Source organism: Leptinotarsa decemlineata, unplaced genomic scaffold (genome assembly GCF_025532065.1).
Source record: "Leptinotarsa decemlineata unplaced genomic scaffold, Ldec_3_MD MMD2_tig00000133_RagTag_RagTag, whole genome shotgun sequence".
Taxonomy (NCBI): domain Eukaryota; kingdom Metazoa; phylum Arthropoda; class Insecta; order Coleoptera; family Chrysomelidae; genus Leptinotarsa; species Leptinotarsa decemlineata.
The window spans coordinates 4,325,949-4,348,181 of NW_027412542.1; the positions used below are offsets into that span (position 1 = coordinate 4,325,949).

General features: G+C 32.7%; 2 protein-coding genes across 4 annotated transcripts; one reads left to right on the forward strand and one right to left on the reverse strand.

Annotated features, from left to right (window-relative positions):
- Nucleotides 1-3,298: 3,298 nt before the first annotated feature.
- On the forward strand, nt 3,299-5,506 carry LOC111502103 (E3 ubiquitin-protein ligase rfwd3.S). Its single transcript, XM_023156086.2, has 2 exons — nt 3,299-3,520; nt 3,603-5,506. The coding sequence occupies exon 2, from the start codon at nt 3,616-3,618 to the stop codon at nt 5,410-5,412; it is 1,797 nt and encodes a 598-aa protein (XP_023011854.2). The 5' UTR covers nt 3,299-3,520; nt 3,603-3,615; the 3' UTR covers nt 5,413-5,506.
- Nucleotides 5,507-8,880: 3,374 nt separating this feature from the next.
- HPS4 (Hermansky-Pudlak syndrome 4 protein) lies at nt 8,881-20,527 on the reverse strand. Of its 3 annotated transcripts, XM_023156084.2 has the most exons (8): nt 20,376-20,527; nt 20,081-20,315; nt 18,449-18,673; nt 18,306-18,400; nt 16,463-16,688; nt 14,244-15,389; nt 12,296-12,522; nt 8,881-9,172 (listed from the first exon to the last, which is right to left on the reverse strand). In XM_023156084.2, the coding sequence occupies exons 1-8, from the start codon at nt 20,381-20,383 to the stop codon at nt 9,004-9,006; spliced, it is 2,331 nt and encodes a 776-aa protein (XP_023011852.2). In that variant the 5' UTR covers nt 20,384-20,527; the 3' UTR covers nt 8,881-9,003. The 3 variants fall into 3 exon arrangements, with proteins under 3 accessions (XP_023011852.2, XP_023011853.2, XP_074028712.1); XM_023156085.2 differs by lacking the exons at nt 20,081-20,315; nt 20,376-20,527 and adding an exon at nt 19,130-19,348; XM_074172611.1 differs by lacking the exons at nt 20,081-20,315; nt 20,376-20,527 and adding an exon at nt 19,160-19,347.
- Nucleotides 20,528-22,233: the final 1,706 nt, after the last annotated feature.

The following is a 22,233-nucleotide window of genomic DNA, read 5'->3' on the forward strand; positions in this document are numbered from 1 at the left end:
TTGCTACTTGATACCGTGCGAATTACATTAGAGAAAGAGGCACTGTGAAAGAGAAATATGAATTTAAATTACTTCTTCTTCTCTTTTTTTATGGCCTTTGCTTCCCTTCGGCGCAGTAGACCAAGAATTACTTTTATCAAAAAGTTGTAGCAAATGAGGCGAAATTGAAGATGTATGCTTATAGTTGAACATTTGACTTTATCTGAAGTTATATAATTTTTCAAAAGAATCTCCAAATCACTGTCAGAAAAGTCGAGATCAATTTACGACAAATAATATAGTGCCTTTGAAATGGAGAACGGTAAAAAAATCTATGTGCTTAGTGATCTCGGTTTATATTGCTGATAAGGCGAAAAAAGTTAAAACATCATCACTCATTACTATGATCTTGTTAGTCGATGTTGAAGTCGACTATAATGATAAACAAAAAGTTTAGATTTTCCAAAGTAAAATATGTACCTATTAATGAAATGTTAAAAATGAAGTGATCAAACATTTAGAAATACAGTAAACTTATGTTGCCGAGAAAAGTACCCGACAGCTGCAGACAAAGAAGTTGAATATTCTTGAACCCAAAGAGATTTTCATATTCTCAAAAGAAGCTACAAGTGAGTACCTGCTCATAAAGGTAATTTTCAGAATTGTATCTTATCACTTGTCTAATCTTGTGCCGATAATTTTAGGTTGTGACAATGATCTGTAGGATAGAGGTGTAGTGATAGTAGTGTAGGTGACGTAGATAATTGAAATTCCACTCTTTAAACAAAATTTGTTGCAAATTCTTTAGCCCATTTTTATCGATAGCTGAAAATCGCCGAACACGCAAAATACTTCTAATTCGTATGCCTCTTGCCAACAAACTAAGCATGCTAAATAGCTGAAACTGTGAACATATATTCGAGACGACTGTACCCACATAAAAAAATCGCTAATCAAATATACGTAGCTCACGAAATTTAAACAATCATCTTATTTTTTTAATAGTCCACGTATATCATCACATCACTCATTTCCGGACCAATTCAGCAGAACAATAACGTATAATGAGCCATAACATGGAATATGTATCATGTTAAAATTTCACTTAATACTAATTTTTGCTTATTGCTATTGCTTATTGCTAAATAAAGGATCGGATAATAACAATATGACGCGACAATATTTTGATTTTGGACGACGGTTTGACTGAAAAATTACATTTGGATTACATACGTTACCAGATTTTATTATAATATTGAGTTTCTTCATAAACTCATCACTTTGATTATTTCTTGCCGATTTGATATTTATATAGGGATTTTAATATTCGGGTCATTAAAAGTAAGAATTTTATATTAGTTTCCCTGCAAACAAGGATAAAAATCATTAAAAACTTTGCTCTTTCTTTCGAAATTATAGCGAAGTAGGATACCTCCATTGTGCATTGTGCCTCCATTGTATTTTATTTGTGTATATGGTGGGTAAAGGTATAAGGAGAGAGGTGTAAGGAGAACCATCTCTGTGTATCAGAAAGTGTCCGTCCAAAGACATTAAATTGAGGAGGCGCCACTGTAGCAGAAGTGTAAATTTTAAATGAAGCGCTAAAAGTTAAAGAATGAGGAAAGCTAGATGAAACGGAAGTAGATACCCCCGCTTGCAAATACATTTTAAATTTCACAATAATTTATTGAGTTGTAAGAGTAACTTTGTTAGGTCATATTTATCAAATACTATTCGACTACGTAAATAGTTACATTTCTATAAGCTCTATATAATTACCAACTCGAGTCGTTAAAAATATTAAATATTTGAACTCATCATACTTCACATTCTCTATTCAGTTTGGTAGAATTTTGAACTATAATTTGTGTATATATCTGTTCTTGTCTTGGTTACTAGAACCGCAGTAGAAATCTGAAGACTTTAGCATTCTACTGTGCTAGAACACTCGAGCACAGTATGGGTTTTCATTGATAAATTAACATTTTTGAATAGATTTTTTATTTTCATTTATTATTTTCATTATCGGATACATCAGTGATTACTGTGATTGATTGAAAGACCGAAACAATAGACTCATGGTATAAGAAATAAGATACATATGTTTTCGAATGAAAATAAGAAAGATATCTAGAGAAACCTGCGTCGATTGTTGTTCCATGTATTCAAATGGCACTTTATTATTAGATTTTCACTGAACAGTGTTATAAAAACGCATACAATGGCTTCTTCGGACGTGTCTTTACTTTGTTCCATGTCTTGTGGTAGGCTTATTTCGGTTATTATCCATTTGTAGTTCTAATTTATCTCGTAGAAAGTTTACCAATAGTTGTTCATCTCCGGACGCAAAATTAACATTGAAATCCTCTGCTAAAATTAGTGGTAACGTATGATAGTTTTCTCCTAATTCTTCAGAGCCTATTCGACCGTAAATTTATGCTCGCACCTCTCTCTCTTGCCCCTACGGTAATATGAGAAACGTAACTCTTCTCCTATCTTCGCTAACTATTACCTCCCTCTCAACTTCCGTTCGCCTGGCCCGATCATACTTTTCGCAATGCTCTTTTCAGGCATTCGTCAGCTTACTACCCAAGTCAAGTGCGCGTAAAGAAGTTCTACTTCAAAAATCCTTCTGAAATGTTCCTTAGTGAACAGGAATCAAGTTACAAGGGGATCCTAACTAAAACCAATTAGCAGAATTTTGTTTCGATACGAATAGGGTGACCACCTGCAGGGAAATCTGGCATCTATTTGTGCAATGTTCTTCAAGGAGAACACTTGCAGTGATACTTGTAAAAAAGCAATAAGTATTATTCTTCATTCAGTTGAGAATAACCACGTGCATAACTGTATGTTTCAATGTTGTTGCATCTGAAGACAACCGGCTGGGTTGGGCAAGCAAATCATTTATTTTCATCGTTAGAAACTCTCCGACACGGTTTTATACAATTCATATTATTCATGCAGTTGCAAAAATACTGCATTTCATCCAGTTCTGAGCTATGTTTGAAGTTGCAAGTCCCTTTAGCTTCTCGATAATATTATACATTACTACAAAAAACCCATTTAATTTTCCATTGAATTTGTTCTACTGTTGAGCAGTTCATATCTATTACTCACTATTTGAGCAGTGTATGAAATGTCAAACGCTGATCCACTCGTCGCGGGTAATTATGGATGCGCAGTAGTTCTAAAACTGTGAGATACAAACATCAAAGGTGCAGATAAGAGTGACACTACTGGTTGTAGCTATACTGTGACTCAAGCATAGACACAAATTGCATAGACATGACATAGACCAATACTGTAACATAGATAGTATGAGTATGACGTCACTGCAGTGGAGGGTTTAAAAGAAAGTGTTTTTGAAATGTGTGGAATCTGTTTGGTTGATCAGATAGACCTGAAAATTACTATTATTTATGAGATTAGATTACTTACAGTCTGATACTACTATGGAAAAGTACTAAGATTGAAGATTAGATTGGACATTGAATAATCAAATCCATCACCATCAAGCATTTATTGTTATACTATACCAGTAAGATTTCTTCATACTTCTTAATACTTCAAAACCACAAATGCTTTATTTCAAAAATACATACTATTATTATTGTTTACAGTTGAGGTTATGCCATGGATGTAGATTCTGATGAAGGTGGAGGAGATGAACCTGACCAGATCCTGATACATAATTTTCAAGAAACAATGGATGAACACCATGATGAAGTTATTATTCCATTTTCGAATCACGAAGTTTCACTTGAACGTGCCGTAAATAATTTAGAACCAAATCGCATTCAACCTGAGAATATTAATTTGGAACCAAATCACCTTCAACCTGAGAATATTAATTTAGAACCTAATAGTGTTCAGCCTGAAAATTTGGATCATAATTATGTGGACATACCAATCAATAGGTTTTCAAATGATGAAAGAGTACCGTCTTTGACAGACTTAACAGAGGAAAGCAACCATTGTCATAGTCAAGAAACCAGTGATAAAAACCATGAGTATGAAGATGATGGTGATACCTGCCCCATCTGCCTTGATAGCTGGACAAATTCTGGAGAACATCGAATCTGTGCTTTAAAGTGTGGTCACCTTTTTGGTTACAAGTGTTTAAACCGTTGGCTAGAAAGTCAGCCAAAGAAATCGTGCCCCACATGTAAAAATTCAGTTCGCAAAAATGACTTGAGATTCATTTATGCTAAAAAATTGGTAGCTGTTGATACTGCAGAACTTGATTTGATGAAACAGCAGTTAGATTTAGCCATAGAAGAGAGAAATAGAGCCTTAATGGATATATCGAAATATGTTTGTAGAGAGCACATTCTGAACCAGGAAATAGCTCAGTTGAAGAAGGAGATCGAGGAATTGAAAAATGATAGACTTGAATCAAAATATTTTAGTAATAACCTAACTAATACTTATTCCAAACCTCCACATTTATTCATGGACAAATCTTTAGAAGTTTGTAGACAAAATGGTAGCCGTGTTTTCGATGCCAACTCCATTTCAGATTTAATAATCGCTTCTGCTAAATCTCCAAACGGATTATTTTCAGGGTTTGGTATCAGAAAGTTCAATACCTCCTGCTATAAACCATTAGCTTTTATTCCTCTTCATAACAAGCAAATCAGAGATGTATGTTTTCATCCTGTCAACAATTGGTTTCTCACCACCTCTTTGGATAAGTCGTTCAAAGTTGTTGACACTATTAGTAATGCTGTTTCTCATACCTCTTCACATACTGTGCCACTCTGGTCTTGTTGTTGGGACAGCAATAACCAAAATTTGTTATATGTCGGTACCCAGTCTGGAGATGTAGTGAAATATGATGTACGGGTGATGAACACTGTATTATCTACACTATCGGTGCCAGGTGACATGTCACCTGTTGTGTCTGTAGCTAGTCTTCCCTCGAGTCCTACCGCTGATTTGGTGAATGGAGGAGTCATTTCTTGCAAGTTGAACTCTTTGTGGGCATTTGAAAATGCAGGCAATGATTATAAAAGACATTCTCTCTCTATAGAAGGCCCATTCATCAGTATGAAATACAATGCCAGTATGAAACAGTTACTCATCTCCTCCAGACCAAATAATAGGATATCATATTCAAGACACTCACTGTGTACATTAGAGAAATCAAGTTCTGAAGAAATTCAGTGTAATATAATCCACACATTCCAGGGAGGTGGAATGCAGAAATTGCTTTCAAAATCTTGTTTTGTCACTGATAAACAGGACTATGTAGCAGCATATCAAGAATCCAGTAAAAGTGTTTGGTTGTGGAGTATTAGCTCTGGTCAGAGAGTGTGTTCGGTGCCAGCCCATGAGCCCATATTGGACTTGGGAAGTGTCCAGAATCAAAATGGAAATTATTTAATCACATTGACTGAAAAGAAGCTGGAGTTTTTCAAGTTCAGCTAGGAAAATATTCTTTTTATTATCATCTACATCATCTTTATTTCTATTTATTGTAAATAAGTGTAACTAATTGAATGAGGATATTTTTATATTCCTACTGGATTGTATTACTTTGAATGTTTTTTCAAGGTGTTCCACCTGATCCTTTTGAAATTTTACACATATATGTTAAAATCAACGGAAGACTTTCCCTGACGATTTCATTACACATCTCTTAAACATGTTTTCCTGCTATATGACAAATTCATAAAAAATAGATTTTTCAAGAAAACTACCAGTTGGCTTGTGAATTGTCTCTCAAAAAAAAGTATAATTCAGTAATCTACCTGCAAATCTCGCTAAGTTGAAAATTTGAACCTATTAAAAAAACAGTGTGAATTTATAAGCACTCAAAACAGTTTTGTCTCCACTAATTATATTTTAACAAAATTGGTCATGTTTTGAATAAAACATGTTCAAAATTTATTTGCACTTACAAAACTCTATATTGTCTATATTGATTCTCAAGTTTCAAAAATGAACTTGCAAACACTTATATTCCTTGCATGAGCCGTTTTCAGGCGAAGCTCTCTGGCACAAATGTGCAGTTGACTCCTGTTAGTGACTTCGTGCATAGATAGGTAAATAGATATATATTCTTTATTCGTTCAAGTGCATAAACATAATACGCAAGCAGATGTATAACAGGTTAATAATATAAACAGATTATATATAGAAGAAAAGTGAAAACCCAAAAGGGCAAATATAAGAGCTCAAGAACTAAGTTTACACATTGAAAGGTGTTTTTACCAATGGTACATAACATTTCATAAATTACCACATATATATTGAAAATATGTGATGTTTCTAATTTTTCATAACCAGTTGTTGCCATTCACACTTGGCTGCATCGCATTGATAAGGTCAATAGCAAGAAACGCATGTTCGTGATTTGCCTTTTTGAGTGTTCTTGTACATGTATATATGTATATAAATATTTATATATATTTCCAAACAAATCGAGATCCTTCTAAGATATAAACCATACAAGTAGAGATCCAGTTTTCAAGGCGAGATCCGATTTCGGATATGTATCCCTGTGTATATAGAGTTCATCAGGTGTAGGAAGGGTGTGGAAAGGCATGATTGAATTTTTGTTGGGATCTCACATTGGACCCATTTTATGCAATTTTATACTTCAGAAGTTCCTCGATGCTGCCTACAGAGGGTGTGGCAGTAACATACACCGGTATCAGCTCAATATGCATTTTACGGTAAACCTGAGATCCGGTAAATTTGGCGTTATTGTGGATCTCGTATCACCTTGCATTCCTCAAGACATATGTTAACATTACATCCTAATCTTTTGTGTTCATTATAATTTGTTTCGCAAGTGTGCTTTTGCTAAATGGTAAAATATGTCATTAAACGTTATCGAACGAGAATGCTGAAAAGGACATGACTCTTGATACATGCAATTCTGTAGGTCGTCAGATTTTCTAAATCTTTAGATATAGGTATTATTTTAGTGATCAAGAAAAGCAATTTTAGTTCGTAGAAGTTTTTTGTAACTGGATAGGGCGAGCCACAAAAAGCATTGAATGTCTAATATATATCAAGAAATTTGTCTACACATGCGTATTTTCCGTTGATTTCTGGATTTTATTTTCTTCAGACAAGTCTGATCGAACTTTTTAGAAGTTCCAAATTTCAATGCAAATCATGTGTTCGTAACTTCAAACAGGAGCGTACGGCAGGTGGGTGCCCCTAATTGCCCCTCCCCAAATTTCACGCCACTGGATTAATATCGATTCCGTTTTCTTTTTCTTGATCCCGAATATTTCCTACACAAAAAAGGGATGAGTTTCGTTTCACAAATATCAACGCTTTGATGATATTTTAAGTTGAATAAGTGCGTGCGTATCAAAATCTCCTGATTTTTGAAAGGAATGTGTAGGTAACAATTTATAACATTATAACCAACAGATTTCGTACCTTGCCATGAGTATGACTTTGAATATTTAGAAAATTGTTGGCATTTCTGAGGGATTTTGTTTACAAAAATTTCCCGATATAGAAGAACTTACATAGCAACTAATGAGTATCCATAAATATAACATACGCATACACTTATTCAACTTCAAATATCTGGAAATTCTTATATTTTCATTGGTCTTTGATATGTGTGCCAAATTTTAGATTATTCGGAGGATTGGATGTGGCTAAAAATTAAATTTCAAAATTCCCAACATTATTATTATCACATTAATAATAATAAATTTTTGTACTGTCGTCGGTCCTTGATGTGTAAGCCGAATTTTAGATTATTCGGAAGATTGGAAGCAGGTGGAATTTATAATTAATAAATTCACATCATTATTTTTTTTTTCATAAAAGGATGTCCCAGTCAGGCCCTAGCTCCGGAGCCCCGATACTTCCGGAGGCCGCACTGGATCATTCACTCAGATAACCACTCCCCACGTCCGTGGGGTGAGTGATTACTGGGTCCGAGAATTATGTGCCCTGAGTAGCCGTAGTGAACCAAGGATGACGGCCTTCTGCATTCTTCCGGCTAAGATTTCTGCCGCATCACGGCAAACCGGTATATATATATATATATATATATATATATATATATATATATATATATATATATATACAATGTGACCCATTTTTAATGGAAACACCCCCCTAAAATTTGAAGTTATGAATCGATTTTAATAATTTTTTTTTTTAATTGTCAAATACTAAAAGGTCTACCTTGGGGCAAAATTTGAAATGTTTATTAAAGTTTCAGGTGTGAATGTAATTCCGTTATTTTCATTAAAAATATTTACGCTATTTGTTTTTTTTTCATCTGGCGGCACTTTATTGTTGAAATCATAAAAAAATTATATATTGTGACTGTTAGCTGTGTGAGTTTTCGAATTTTTGAGTTGTCATAACTTTGTTAATGATGAATATTTTTTCATGAAATTTTGGTCACACCTGTTTAGAGGCACTCTGAATCCAGTGACGTAGTGATTTTTTCAGTAAAAAAATCGCTAATAAAAAATCCCGATTTTTGACTAAGAAAAAATATCGTAGTATGCCCTGAAACTTTAATAAACATTTCAAATTTTGTCCCAAGGTAGACCTTTTAGTACTTGAAATTTAAAAAAAAAATGATTAAAATCGGTATTTTGGGGGGTGTTTCCATTAAAAATGAGAAAAGACATCTTTCCTTATGAAGACGCCATCTATAAGATCAACAGAGAATTCAATCTTCGAATATTAGAGGTGAACAAAGCAATCAGTTGCGAAGCCAAGCCGATGAAATTCCTCACCTGTCTTTCAATGCAGCTATCAGCAAAAGATTATTTCAGTTTATACTTTGATTGTATTGTTCCTGTAAATATTTCTATAAATTTTTTGACTACATATATAGTTTTGGCAAGTTGACGAAATCGACAATTTTTAGGAATTGATAAAATAATGCATAAACAAATAGAATAAACTCAAAAATCATTTTTATTCTATTCAATAAATACAATAAATATTTCACTAAAGTAAAGTCTACAAAAAAGAAATATAATTACACTGTTTTCTTTGATGCCTAAGTCTAATGGACGTAACTCAAATTAGTATTAGTGTATGATCTCTTTCTAGCCTTTTCTTAGCTTTCAATTGCAACAGTCCCATTGGATCTACAGGGGGTGGTAACCCTGCAATGAAGTTCGCTGTTTCGCTGTAAAAAACCTCCGTTGAGCCAGAATGATGCGCAAAAATGATATTGTCAGCACCCCTGGAAAAAACTTTTCTTGAAGCACAGATCAGTGAAATGGTAAAACTAAAAAGTGGACTATTAATTTAACTCTTCTTGAAGTAGACCTAGGAGTTTCTAAAAACGTGCACTAAAATATTTTGATTCCTTTATTCAAAGAATAAATTAAATCAATTTAATTTTGGGGAACTTTTTCAATTCACTCGAAGACAATACCCTTAATGTTCAAGGGTGGTTCCAGAAAATTATTTTTCTGCATAGTCTAATTTCATCTTGATAAGTATACCAATGCTAAGCTGTTCATGAGTGAACAAAAAGTAATTCAAGGTGATTAAATTCGATAAACAGCTTGAATAGAAAACAATTCCTACTTTTACTTATTGATTTTGATTATTGTTATAATAAATAAAAAAAGAATTTTCTCAATTGCTGATTTTTATTGTTTCGTCTGTTAAGTGCTGCGATAAGTTCGTATAATACTATCGTTTGATTATTTTCCTCTCCTTAAGTTATTCAATTAAAATTATTGCAAGCGCATAAAAAACGATGTCATGACTTCATCTGAGTTGATTTTTACCTTCTTTAGTCCCTGAGTGTGAAGTGATAGACCCAAAGTTTTGTTCACGGTTATAAATCGATGAAAAAACTTGGTTTCATTGCTCGGAAACTATACTGTAAAAATATTGCCAAAGAATAGGGATATGGGGCTACTAAATCCGCCTATTATATATTTGAACTGGGTGAAATCATATATGGAAAACCGTAGTCTAATAGTTAGCTGCAATGGAATTTTATCAAGTCCCAAAGATGTAAAACTAGGAGTGCCTCAAGGTTCTGTCCTGGGACCATTGTCGTTCCTCAATTTCATAAATGACCTGTCTGAATTCTTTTCTGAGTGTCACATAACCATGTTTGCGGATGACACTGCAATTACTGTGGCCAACAAAAACGAAGTTGAGTTGTCAGATAAAATAAATAAAATAATAGATAAATTCAGTGCTTGGTGTCAACGTAACAAACTTATTCCGAATAAATCTAAATCTGTTTCAATGAAATCATTTATTAGGAAAAATTTCAGCAGTGACTCTTCCACAATAAATGGTATTCGATCTTCCAGCGAAGTCTTGTTTTTAGGAACGTCTTTAGACGAAAATTTGACCTGGAGCGGTCATATTCAGAAGGTCTGCAACAAACTCAATTCCGCATATTACTCAATCAAACAATTGAAAAACACTCTAGATAATTTTGGATTGATGAATGTCTATTTTTCTATGGCTTATTCTCACATCAGCTTTAATATCATTTCTTGGGGATGTGCAAGGGAATTTCCACGAGTTTTTGTTGCTCAGAAAAGATTGCTGAGACTAATTTTTAATATAGATTTTCAAGATAGTTGTAGACCAATTTTCTTAAGAGAGGGCCTATTGACGGCACCTTTTTCATTTATCTTGAAGTGTGTCACTTTTGCCCGTAACAATATAACTGAATTTGTCACAAATGCGGATATACATGGTAGAGACACCCGGCATGGGAAACTGTTAAGAACCCCCTCACACAAAACGGCTCACTTTAGATGCTCCCCACTATTTAATACAACAAACTGTTATAATAACTTGCCGGCATCTATTAGGAAAATCGAGTCAGATAAACTTTTTAAAATTGAGGTGAAGAAACTTCTCTTACAGAAGTGTTACTACAGTCTTGAGGAATTCTTGCACGACACTTTTTCATGACATTTTGAGAGTATTTGCTAGAGCTTCTCCGATTTTTTATATAATACTTCTATGTTGTGAAAGTTTGTGGACGTGAACCATATTTATTGTTTTTGTATTGTTCAACTTCTGTAGTTTTATTTTTGTGTTTTATTTATGACTTAGCACATGTACTCAATGTACCAAAGTGTCAAATAAATAAATAAATAAATACCTTCAAGACACTGGTTATATATTTTTAGAAATATTCGCAAGCAATTATTCAAAAAAGAGCTCTAAGACCCCTCTGAACCTAAAAGAAAAAAGCCAGGAAACGACTGAGTCGCCTCCTCAAGAGCGGGGTACCTTATAAAACCGCCTTGCACCAAATTCTTGAGCGGCGTACGCAGAATCTGTCTCAGGTGGAGAAACGAACCCCCCATGAACAGGTTAACAAACGTTTGTGCTCAAGTGATAATTCATTAAAACCAGAGGCGAAAAACCCCCGCACGGTTGAATCTAAGGCATCGTCAGGTTATCACGGGTATCAAGGTGGGAATCTTACACCTTGACTATCCAAATACCTAATTGACGATGAAACTGCAGAGCATATACTTTGTGCCTGCCCCGCTGGGAACCGAATCAGGTTTTTAGAGTTCGGCAGAGCCGTACTCTAACCATCTGTCCTGAAAGACCACTCACCATACAAACTAATTGGCTTCGTTAAGAAGTTGAGTTTATTTGGTCGAGTGTGAATAGGCATGAGCCACAATAAACCCTTGCGGGTTGCGGTGGAGGGTCGAATAGGCCCACTCACTTTGGATCTAATCTAACCTAACCTAAACCCCTCTGCATACTACAGACATTGATACCGACAAATTTTTGAAGCAATGGAATGACAGGTTTTTACTCAGCATATCAGTGATTGAAGAATAAGGAGAAAGCAAATATTTTTGGTAAAATGAACATACACCCATCGAGAGCCCAATTCAAACATTGTGTTATGTTTGAAAACAGTGGAAATATATCGTAAAAACTTATAAAAATGACAGTTGGACGTGAACTCAGTAAAATTCCAGATCTAGTATCATAAATTATGACACAAATAATTCTTTCTTATTACGCAAAATTGTTGTGATAAAAATGAGAATAAAAATTTGAAATATATGAAACAATTCAGAAATATTCTTTGCTAAAAATTTAAAAAATGCATTGTGGGACTAACAAAACCATTCGACACTGGTTTGATAAGTGATCAAAAATACAACATTTGTGGGTTAAAATCATTGAATAACATCTAAACATGTAATGTACTTCAGAAATGAGCAGATGTGATCAATAGTAAACTGTTGGTCATGCTGCAGTAGCAATTATTAATTTATACATACAAAACTCAACTCGTACTTCGAGTAGTTGTGTGAACCGATTTGGGTTGATTAGTCGATATTATTACCTCATTAGAATTTCAGTCAAATTGTAATCACTATTGTTGAAATCATCATGCAAGTAATGCAGTGATTCCAAATCGTTTCCACTCCAAGGACCACCACGCTTGACAGTTTGCAGTTCAGAATCATGTTGTAAGTAATTGTATGGTTCACTCTCAAGATTTTTAGAAGACTCCATGCTGTACCTGAGATCGTTCTCCAACTTATTCAAACGATCTGTACAAATATCCCACTGAAAAAAATATATTCATATAAAATTACTTATCATCATCATCATTTTTACTGCACCATATTCAACAGATAGAATTGGAACTTCAGGCGTACTGAAGTTCCAATTCTACTAAATTGTTTATGCAATAAACAATTTAGAAAAAAATGAACTTTCACATTTATTTTTGTAAGAAAAAAAAATGAAATGAAGTAAAATTGAAAAAAAAAATCAGAATATGAAAGAAAAGTATAATATAATGATGAATGGTTCGTTCAAGAATATAATATGAATACATTTAGAAAAACGTTATGAAGTGTAATCCTGTTAGTAAGGCAATATAAATATCAACAAAGGGAAGACATTTTCATCAAATATTTTTTCCGAATTTCATATAGGTACTAATTTTAATGATTATTAGGGCAATGACATGTTTATTATTGAACGAAAAACTTCATGAATTGAATAAATCATAAATATGTTGATCGAATGTGAAGAACTAATTTTTTACTTTTTTATATGCATATAGTGTCTTTGTTATGTTTTATATCATCTGGTAGTGGTTCAAATATTTTCTTCATGTTTTGTTTTTATTTGTATTATAATAAATATGATCCTTCCAATATTTTTTTATTTTTTAAAGGATGAATCAAAATTTACTGAACAAATAATAAGACAAAATTTTCGAAAATCACTTTAAATTTTTAGTAAACCATTTCTGGCAGTAAATTAGTGAAGGAAATTTTTTCAATATCTTGTTATTATATTCCTGTTGAGCCATTGTTCCAATCCTTTTGTACGATTTTCACTTGCTATCGTCCAACCCGTGTTAGGAATCACACGTTAAAAGGTAAGACCTCGTTAGTCCTTAGCTAGCACAAGTTTCGACTTCTGAGGTTTGTCGTTCGTAGGGGTGCGACAGCTGGTTAACGGAAAAACAGAACAGACAGATTGATTTCTAATTCATCCCAAGCAGAATAGGTAATAATAATGTAGTTAGCAAGAAAAGCCAGATAAGTATGACCTACTCATGGAAAATGATAAGTTTTTACAAATCAAGAGCAACTTACTCATAGAAAAGGTCAAAGCAGTTGAAATTTAACTCAATAAAAAAAAACAAGGTAAAACCCAAAACAAAACTACAACACGTTGGCAAAAAAGGAACTCTCAAATGAATACTACTGAAAGGATGTCTGGCTTTTTACAAGATAATTTCAATCAGTTAAAAAGGATAGCGATTCATCAATGAAAAACATTGTGTCCAACTGGACAAAATACAAGAAATTATAAAACTCACCAATAACGAAAAAGAACAGATTTTCAACAAACAACTTAGGCGTTTTCTGGATTTGCAATGTTATCATTATTTCCATATTCTTAGAGTTGATAGAAATATATCTTATTTTATTGCTCCTGAGTTCAAATTGTATACTTATGTGTGAATTTCGTAACTTGGCATATTTGTATTGTAAATAAAAATTATTATTTTTTCCCATTGAATAACTACGTAGCCTACTCATTAGAAGATGAGTTATATCAATTAATAAACTCAATAAATCGAACTTTTGTATCACATTTGTAAAGTGAACCACCGCTCTTTAACTTTTAGTCAGACATCCATGATTAATTATAAAAAACAAGAGTTTCAAAAACATACAAAAAGATTGGATGGATTCATTTTGTCAGGGACCCAATTCTACCTCTTAACTACAAATGAAGCAACTAGTTGAATATATTTTACATACCAATCTTTTCACAATGTTGTATTCTTTAATACTTTTTTCTTCAAGCAACATCGATAGAACTATATTTCGTTGACCACATACGAACAAAACACACTTTTGTAAGCTTGATTTTGTCCTCGATCTGGTGTTTTCTTTTTCCTCTTTTATTCTGTAAGTTTGGTTAGATAGAAGATTATGTCCAGCTGCCGGCTTTTTTTGGTGATGTAATGCACTAGAAGAACCTTCAACATTTTCTTCGCAGGGTATCATGGTAAGTTTAGACATGAGAGGAGTTTGTGGTACCCCAGAAAAATAATGACAATAAGTGGATGATTTGCTAGATGCTTCTGGATCTCCATCCAATGGCGACTCTGTTGGATTTTTATATTTTTGATTTTTGGAGGGCTCTGTTGAAATGTTTGCCTTTAAAACATCTATACTGTCTGAAGTAGAGTTTGACCTCACATCAGAGTCAATTTCAGTCACATGGTCTCCACTGATATGGTTTCCATGAATTTGTAAACCATTCTGAAATAATTTAAATATGTCCGGTATATTTTCTTCACAATATAGCTTCGACACGACAGTTCCATCCCTTTTGAATACTGGAAAGGTTGGGTCAGTTATAGTTCTGAACGAGCACGATAATTGGTTTTTTGTAGGTAAGATATGTGAGTTGTCAATACTTTTCTTATCAAAAATACTGTTATAAATATCATTCATGTTAGAAAAACTTGAATACTTTTTTCTATCATACAATTTACAGTTAACATTAAAGTGTGGAATTTTTTTCCCAAATTCATCAAATTTTTTCAGTTCCTTGTGCAATATATTTCTAGAATTTTCAACATCTTCACTATGACAAATTTTCAATGGATTTTGATAAACAAATTTTTTGAGATCTTTCAATGGAGTAGAACAGACACTAGTTTGACCACATATAGGAGTACTAGCTGTGACTTTTGATTTCGGTTCTATATTATTTCCCCCAAACACACTTTTGAGGTTAAGAAACTTTGGTCGAGTCTTTTTTGTTGTGGGAATGTATGGAAGTTCAGAGGTTATAGACGAATCTTCTGGTACAGCAGTAAATATCAAAGACTGGTCTCTTTTCATGGCAGTTATGAGGAATGTATCTTGAATATCTTCATCACATTTTTTCATATTCTGAAACATGAAATTGTTCATTCATTTATTACATCTACATAAGCCATGGTAAAGGTCAAGAATATGGTTCAATAACTGATTTCAAACAAGCTTCGGAAAACCTTCAGAACATGTTAAAACAAACTGGACAATAACATTTCTTTCGTAGAAGTGATAAGAAAGAACTCTTCTTCAACAAAACTCACTACAGATATTTCAGAAACATAAGATCACAAAAAGAAATACAAATTTACTTGATATAATATAATTCTAAACTTATACATTCAGATAAATTCATATGCATGATATTGATGTTGAATTCTTGTCTTTTATTGGGGAGCCTCGTTTAATCTTGATATTCGGGGATTGAGTCTTATCATTTAGAATAAATTATATTATAGAATCGAAGTGGATTTTTTGCCAGGGATCTCGGTCAGTAATCGATTGATTAGCGTGATCAACTGCTATGTGAAGGCTAATTCGACTGTATCGTCTGATCTGCCTTAATTCGCTCAAATTTTGACGTCTAGGACCTGTCGTTTGTGAGGGAGAGACAGCTAGTTAACGAAAAAACAGGTTTCAACAGTTTTTTAAAATAAATTGATGGATGTAGCTATTACTACATGGTTTGAGATCATCATGAAAAATGAGAAATAAAACTTCCTGTTTTTATACCACTTGTATTTGTAACTAACGGTACTGCAATTTCGTCTTATAAGGACATTTTCAAATTAAAAAAAATTATTGAAAACATTGGTAATTGAAAGTTGTTGGGTTATGAACATCTATGCATCAAATTCAATAGCAGCAGTTTTAATCATAATCAAAACAAAAGTTTGAATGATGTATTAGTTTGAAAATGGCAAAAGTGGTATAAAAACGAAGGAAGTTTTATTTCTAATTTTTTTTTATTTTTCATGACGTTACTGTAAACGAATGGAAATTTTATTACTTTGCATTTATTGCACACTCAATGCTATTATTGCTTCATTTTGTAATCTTGTGTTATTTTTAGTGACTCTGAAATTTTGTGCAATATTATCACTTCCTGAATAACTTTTCTTACATAACACAATTCTACTAAATTAACTAACCTTTCTGATATCTTCAATATTAAATTGATGAAAAGAATTCCTAGCTCTGTTTGAAGATCCCAGTAATTTGGAATATTCATCACCACTTATGTATACTTCCAAAAGTTGGACACCTGGAGGTATAATAAATGTTGTTTGAGCTGCTTCCGCAGAACATTTATTTCTATAAGGATCTATAAGAATGAGCCTGTTTATTAGATCGGTACTAAGGTGAGTAGCAACTACCCTGAAAAGAATATGAAACATTAAAACACTTTCCAACTTTTATTACATGCAATTAATTAGGGCAATTTTTGTTGTCGCAACTAATTGCAGTTTTGTGTTATACTTGACAACTAAATGCCATATTGTGTCATATCAGTATAACTAAATGCCATATTGTGTCATATCAGTATTTATTGATCTTTAAAAGGCTTTCGATGTTGTGGACTGCAGAATATATATATATATATATATATATATATATATATATATATATATATATATATATATATAGAGACCAAAGTGCGAGCAATTGACTTCCTTACCTATTAATAAATTCCGTATCGCATAACAAAACGTAAATAAATTCACAAGGTTTATTGTATATTGTAGAAAGTATTGAAATATTCAGAATAACAAGATTTTGACATCTGTTTTTAAAATTGCCGCCATTATCATCAAAACTATATCAGATTTGCCATCAAACAGTATAAAAATATGTAGATAGGAGGTAGGTATGGTGTGTTTGTGTTGTGTGTATTGCATTTCTTTCCACGACAGCCTTTCACCAGCATTCACGTTAGTTTTGTATAATTTGTATGCGGCATACCTAAAGTAGAAGCTATTGTTACGAACAATGATCTAAATTCACTTCCCCGCGTATTAATTGTTGTATTAGGGGGAAACAACGTCATAGAAGCAATCATCCTGCAGAAAGCCCTTCAGAATGCTGGAAGAGGTCTTCAGTAATAACATACTTGGATTCCATTATCACCTCCCTTGAAGCACGTTTTGCTGAGGAAAACACGCCATCTTTCGCATTATCTAAGTTATACCCGGCGCAGATGACAACTGAAAATCTGAAACAAACTTGTGTGCCCAGTTTTATGATTTACCGAACATAAATGATGAAATCGAACTTTGGCAGCAATTGTGGCACGATAGGCTTAATCTCACAAATCTTACAGTTTTTGATGTCCTAAAAGAAACAAATTCCTTCTTTCCTGAAACGGAAAAAGCATTGAAAATTTTGATCGCTTTACCATGCACGACCTGTACAGTTGAGCGATCCTTTTGCAGTCTCAGAAGACTGAAAACATGGATAAGAAGCACCATGGCAGAAGGTCACCTTAATGGTCTGGCCATGATGAGTGCACACAGAGCTATAATAAATAAAAACCTAAATAATTTTATTGATAAAGTGGTTGAAAGTTTTGCAAAAAATCCCTGCAAGTTATGTTTTAATTAAATATTATTTTTGTTAAAATAAATAATTATTACTGTTTTTAAAAGTTTTATTTAGTTATTGTGCTGTCGAGGGCTTTTGAAGTTTTATACATTGATATCAGAACCGTTCTTATTATAATTGTCATCGAGGCAAAGACTTCCAAAATATTATGCTTCATGCTTTCAACTGTACCAGGCTTCATATTTTTTATCCTCCATAATATTACCCCATTGCCTCCCCCTTAATCATAAGCTGGCGACGCCCTTGATTCTATGTCTATTTGTACTTAAATGTATGTTTTATTTTGATCTTTTGTACTGATACTCACTGTACTTTTGACTTGTCATATTGCTCAAATGAATAAATTATTACATGAAATGAATAAGTTTTGCATAATTAATTACAGAAACTTACTTATTGTGATACATTAGTGCACCTCCCAGAACATAATTTAATTCTTGACAAGAGTCCAGAACATGAATGGCATCCATAAATACATTACTTGAACTCTAAAATATATAACTCAGAAATATTCATTGAATATAAAGAATATTTACCTTTGTTAGCATCAAAAAAGAATTTTGTGAAAATATACTGCGAGCATATACTAACATCTTTATGTAATTATCAAACATGCTAGAAAGTTTGGACGTAAAGCTTTCACTTTTAAGATTATTTGCAAGTTTCTCAAAATCTTCATGAAGGAATTCTAGCAGAGAAAACAATGTTTTAGCTTTGAACTCCAATTGGGAGTTAGCCGAATTTCTATCTGTGCCCACCACCTAAAAAATAAAGGATATTATGTATATTGCTTGGTGAGAGATTCAGGGGAATTTCATATTAGTCCTATGTGTTTCAAGGTGTATTCACCCAGTAGTCTCTTTCTTTTTTATTAACTCTTTTCCGGATCTGGTCCCCCACATGGTTGTCGACATCAACCGACGAATAATTATAATTTTTAGAACTCAATAATCTTGGGATATTTCACAAGAAACCAAAAATTTGGATTTTGAATAGAGGCACGCAATTTCCTAATTTTATAAATTTTACGTTCAAGCAAACATTTTCGTGTATAATAAAATCCCGAGACTAGGCAATTTTATTAAATTATCATTCCCTCAAGTCATCTCCTTGACACAATTTCGAAATCTGCACAAATTTTTTACCAACTGAACTTGGTGTACTTGGGATATAATATTTGATGAAAATACTTGATTAAGTACAATAACTTGACATACATCTTCTGCATGATTTCTAAAACCCGTTACATTGTATTCTTGTTTTTCTGTAATTATCCAACACATATATTCTGGCTTTTGCAGTGGTAATATTAACCAGCAGAACAGACTCATTTTTCAAATTGGATTATGCTTTGGCAAGTCTTAGATCCCCTTTTCGATCTATAGCTGATTTTCTGATGATTCACGGAAGTATAAAAAATCTGGTTGAAAATAGTAATATGACATATGAACAATTTGAATACTGTAGTGACATTGAGCTAGCACTGAACATCCATAAAACATACTACACATATATCTTGACACTACATGAGTTCTTTCAAATTTCAGTATGAATGCTTCCCAGTGAAACATAAATTTCAATATGAAATCAGATTAAATGATAAAAAATGATAATTGACCTTAAAATAAACAAGCTAGGTAATAAATGTATATGTGACCTAAATTATCATATTTTACCACATTACCTCTCTTTAAGAGTGTAATACAAATCCAAGTTGATGGAAACTATTTGTGTGAGGCCATTAAAGTTGAATGCCACTTCATTTTCTAAATAGAAAATGTTGTACATAAACTAATCAATAAGCTTAAAAATTGTTACTCTTCTTTATTACAATTTTTGTCAATTCTGAAAAACCTGAAACGTTTTATACCTGTGATTTACTTCTGCCTAACTTATTATATCATTACTGAAACTTATTATCATGTGTTGATATTTTACAATTCTTGCAACAAACATTTTAGCTATTATTTTAATTTCTTCATCACTACTTGATGAAGACGATACAAATAATTGATTCAACATTTGTATTTTTTCTTTATGCAGCATCATCCTGCTAAGTACTGAAGTTTAAAGAAAATTTTGTTAATTGTTGCAAGAATTACTAACCCAAGAAATAAATACATACAGCAATCATTAGTTTATACAAAATAATCTATACTTTTACTCACAAACAAATATCTCCCCTTTTCAGTTATGAAAAAGTTACCACTACGAAGAGATACTACTTCAGGTCTACAAAATAAGTTTCGAACACATTGAGCAGTACCAATTATTTGACCACAAAGTGCTGTCTTTTGCTCAACTGATACCCACGTAGGGTGAAAATATATAAGAGCTGATGCAGGATCATCTTCCTCTTTTTGTCCTATTACAGTATCATATAGGAAAACTATCAATGTTTCTCTAAAAAAATAACAAATATTAACTTGAAGATATGTTATACCGATAGAGATAAATGACTACCTAGCCATACGCAGATGTAAATATCCTTGAAAATCCCTCTTGATCGTTTATATATTTTTATCCTAAAAAAACTCTCTTGATTTCTTATTTATTTTTATCCTGTCTCAACTGTCAGTGTCAAAGAGATTTATTGACCCTATTTCCTATTCCACAGATTCCACTTGACAAAACGGAAGAAATTTGATATTTTATGATTGGCAAACCTTTTTGACAAAAATATTACCCTACCATTATTTTCGAATTTCCATTCGTAGTTTCAATACGACATAACTTATTATTTGGTTGAAGATTGAACATTAGAAAACATTAATTTATAACAATTCAATATTGAAGAGAGTTTGTAATGAATTCGATAACTAGTTTAGCCAACATTACAACATAAAAATACTTCTCTTTTTCAAGTGAATTAAGGTCTATTGGTTTTTGTTCGCTGTTGCCTCAAAACCCGAATTCTTATAACCAAAAAAAAAATTCTGATGAATTACTTCAACCAATAGAATCTCGCTATCGTTTCGAATATATCAATAGACGAATTCATCAGTGCACTATCGCCGTTTATTCAACTAATTTCTTTAATAATTGTTTTTTACTTTATTTCTTTTGCGTTTTGCATTAGTATAAGAATTCTGTTACATGTGAGTTTCCAAAAGATACCTAGGTTTATTCATGGAAATAAAAATGGATTTAATAGTGCGATCATCCCTGTGATAATTCTGAGACAAATTTTAAGGACTAACTTCTATATAATGATTCCAAAAGATGGCTTTCGAAAATTCGTTTCTAACTTGGCTTGTAAAGTCATAAAAAGAAACTGATTCTTCTCTTTTTTTTTGCAGGTGGTCAAGAAAAGTCAGATCGCTTCTCATATATTATAGGCACCGTTCCTGATTATTGTATATTAGTGGAGAAAACAGTTCATCAATAATGGAGAGTATATTGTAATGGCTGAAGTAAAGTTGTTCCAATCCTCACAATAGAATATTATTGACTTTTCTATTGTCTATCTAGATAACGATGCAGATGTCCACACAAGTGTAATTTAACCGTCAAAGCCAAATGCAAATCATATTCAACTAAATAACGCTCGACCTCCGACATGAGAACGGTGGCAATTTTTCTGAGCATTTCAACCCATTATACGAATTCATAAGAGATGAACCCAAAAATAAGTGTTGACAAAATTGATCATGCTTTAGGTTCCCGAAGCCATGTGCCCTTGTTCGAAAAATTCTCACAAATCAGTGAATAGTAAAGAGCAATATGATTGAAAATATCAATTTATGGTACTAGAAATTCATGTTCTGCGATTTCCAAAATGGCTGACAGGTTACACCACAGAACTGTAACTCAACTATACAGAACTCTTAAAGTTATAGTTCTGTGGGTCACTCCCATCGCGCGCTATGTTGAAATCTTCATTTCCTCTTCCAGTTTGGTTTTGATGGGTCAAGGTCAGGTTGCTGAATCGTACTTTTTAATTAGAACTATTAAAAGTATACCTATTTATCTAATGGACTTCTTGTATATCCAACGAGTTACGTAAATCATTCGACAAATATTGATAACAGCAGTTTCATCATTTGAGTTCTATTAATAGTTTTACTACGGTGGCTGTGCTACCGTAATATTATGTGAATTATTATTCTTTTACAATTAAAAAAAATAATGTCAATAATTTTACTGCTAGCAACATTACTAGCATTTTTCTCTAGCTGTAATCGGAGACAAAATTTAAAAAAAAAATCTCTGATAGGACATGAGCATTTTTTTATTAACAGATTTTACAAGTTGTAATTCAACCCAGAGGTACCTAATAATTGCTTTTTTTATATGGATTGTATCCAAAATACTTCAAGTC

What these genes read in the sequence shown, in the direction of transcription:
- LOC111502103 (XM_023156086.2), top strand. Translation starts at nt 3,616, where the DNA reads ATGGATGTAGATTCTGATGAAGGTGGAGGAGATGAACCTGACCAGATC.
- HPS4 (XM_023156084.2), bottom strand. An exon ending in CTTTTTTGATGCTAACAAAG is followed by an intron (nt 18,401 to 18,448) that starts GTAAATATTCTT and finishes TATATATTTTAG; the next exon opens with AGTTCAAGTAATGTATTTAT. An exon ending in ACAACATTGTGAAAAGATTG is followed by an intron (nt 12,523 to 14,243) that starts GTATGTAAAATA and finishes TATTTTTTTCAG; the next exon opens with TGGGATATTTGTACAGATCG.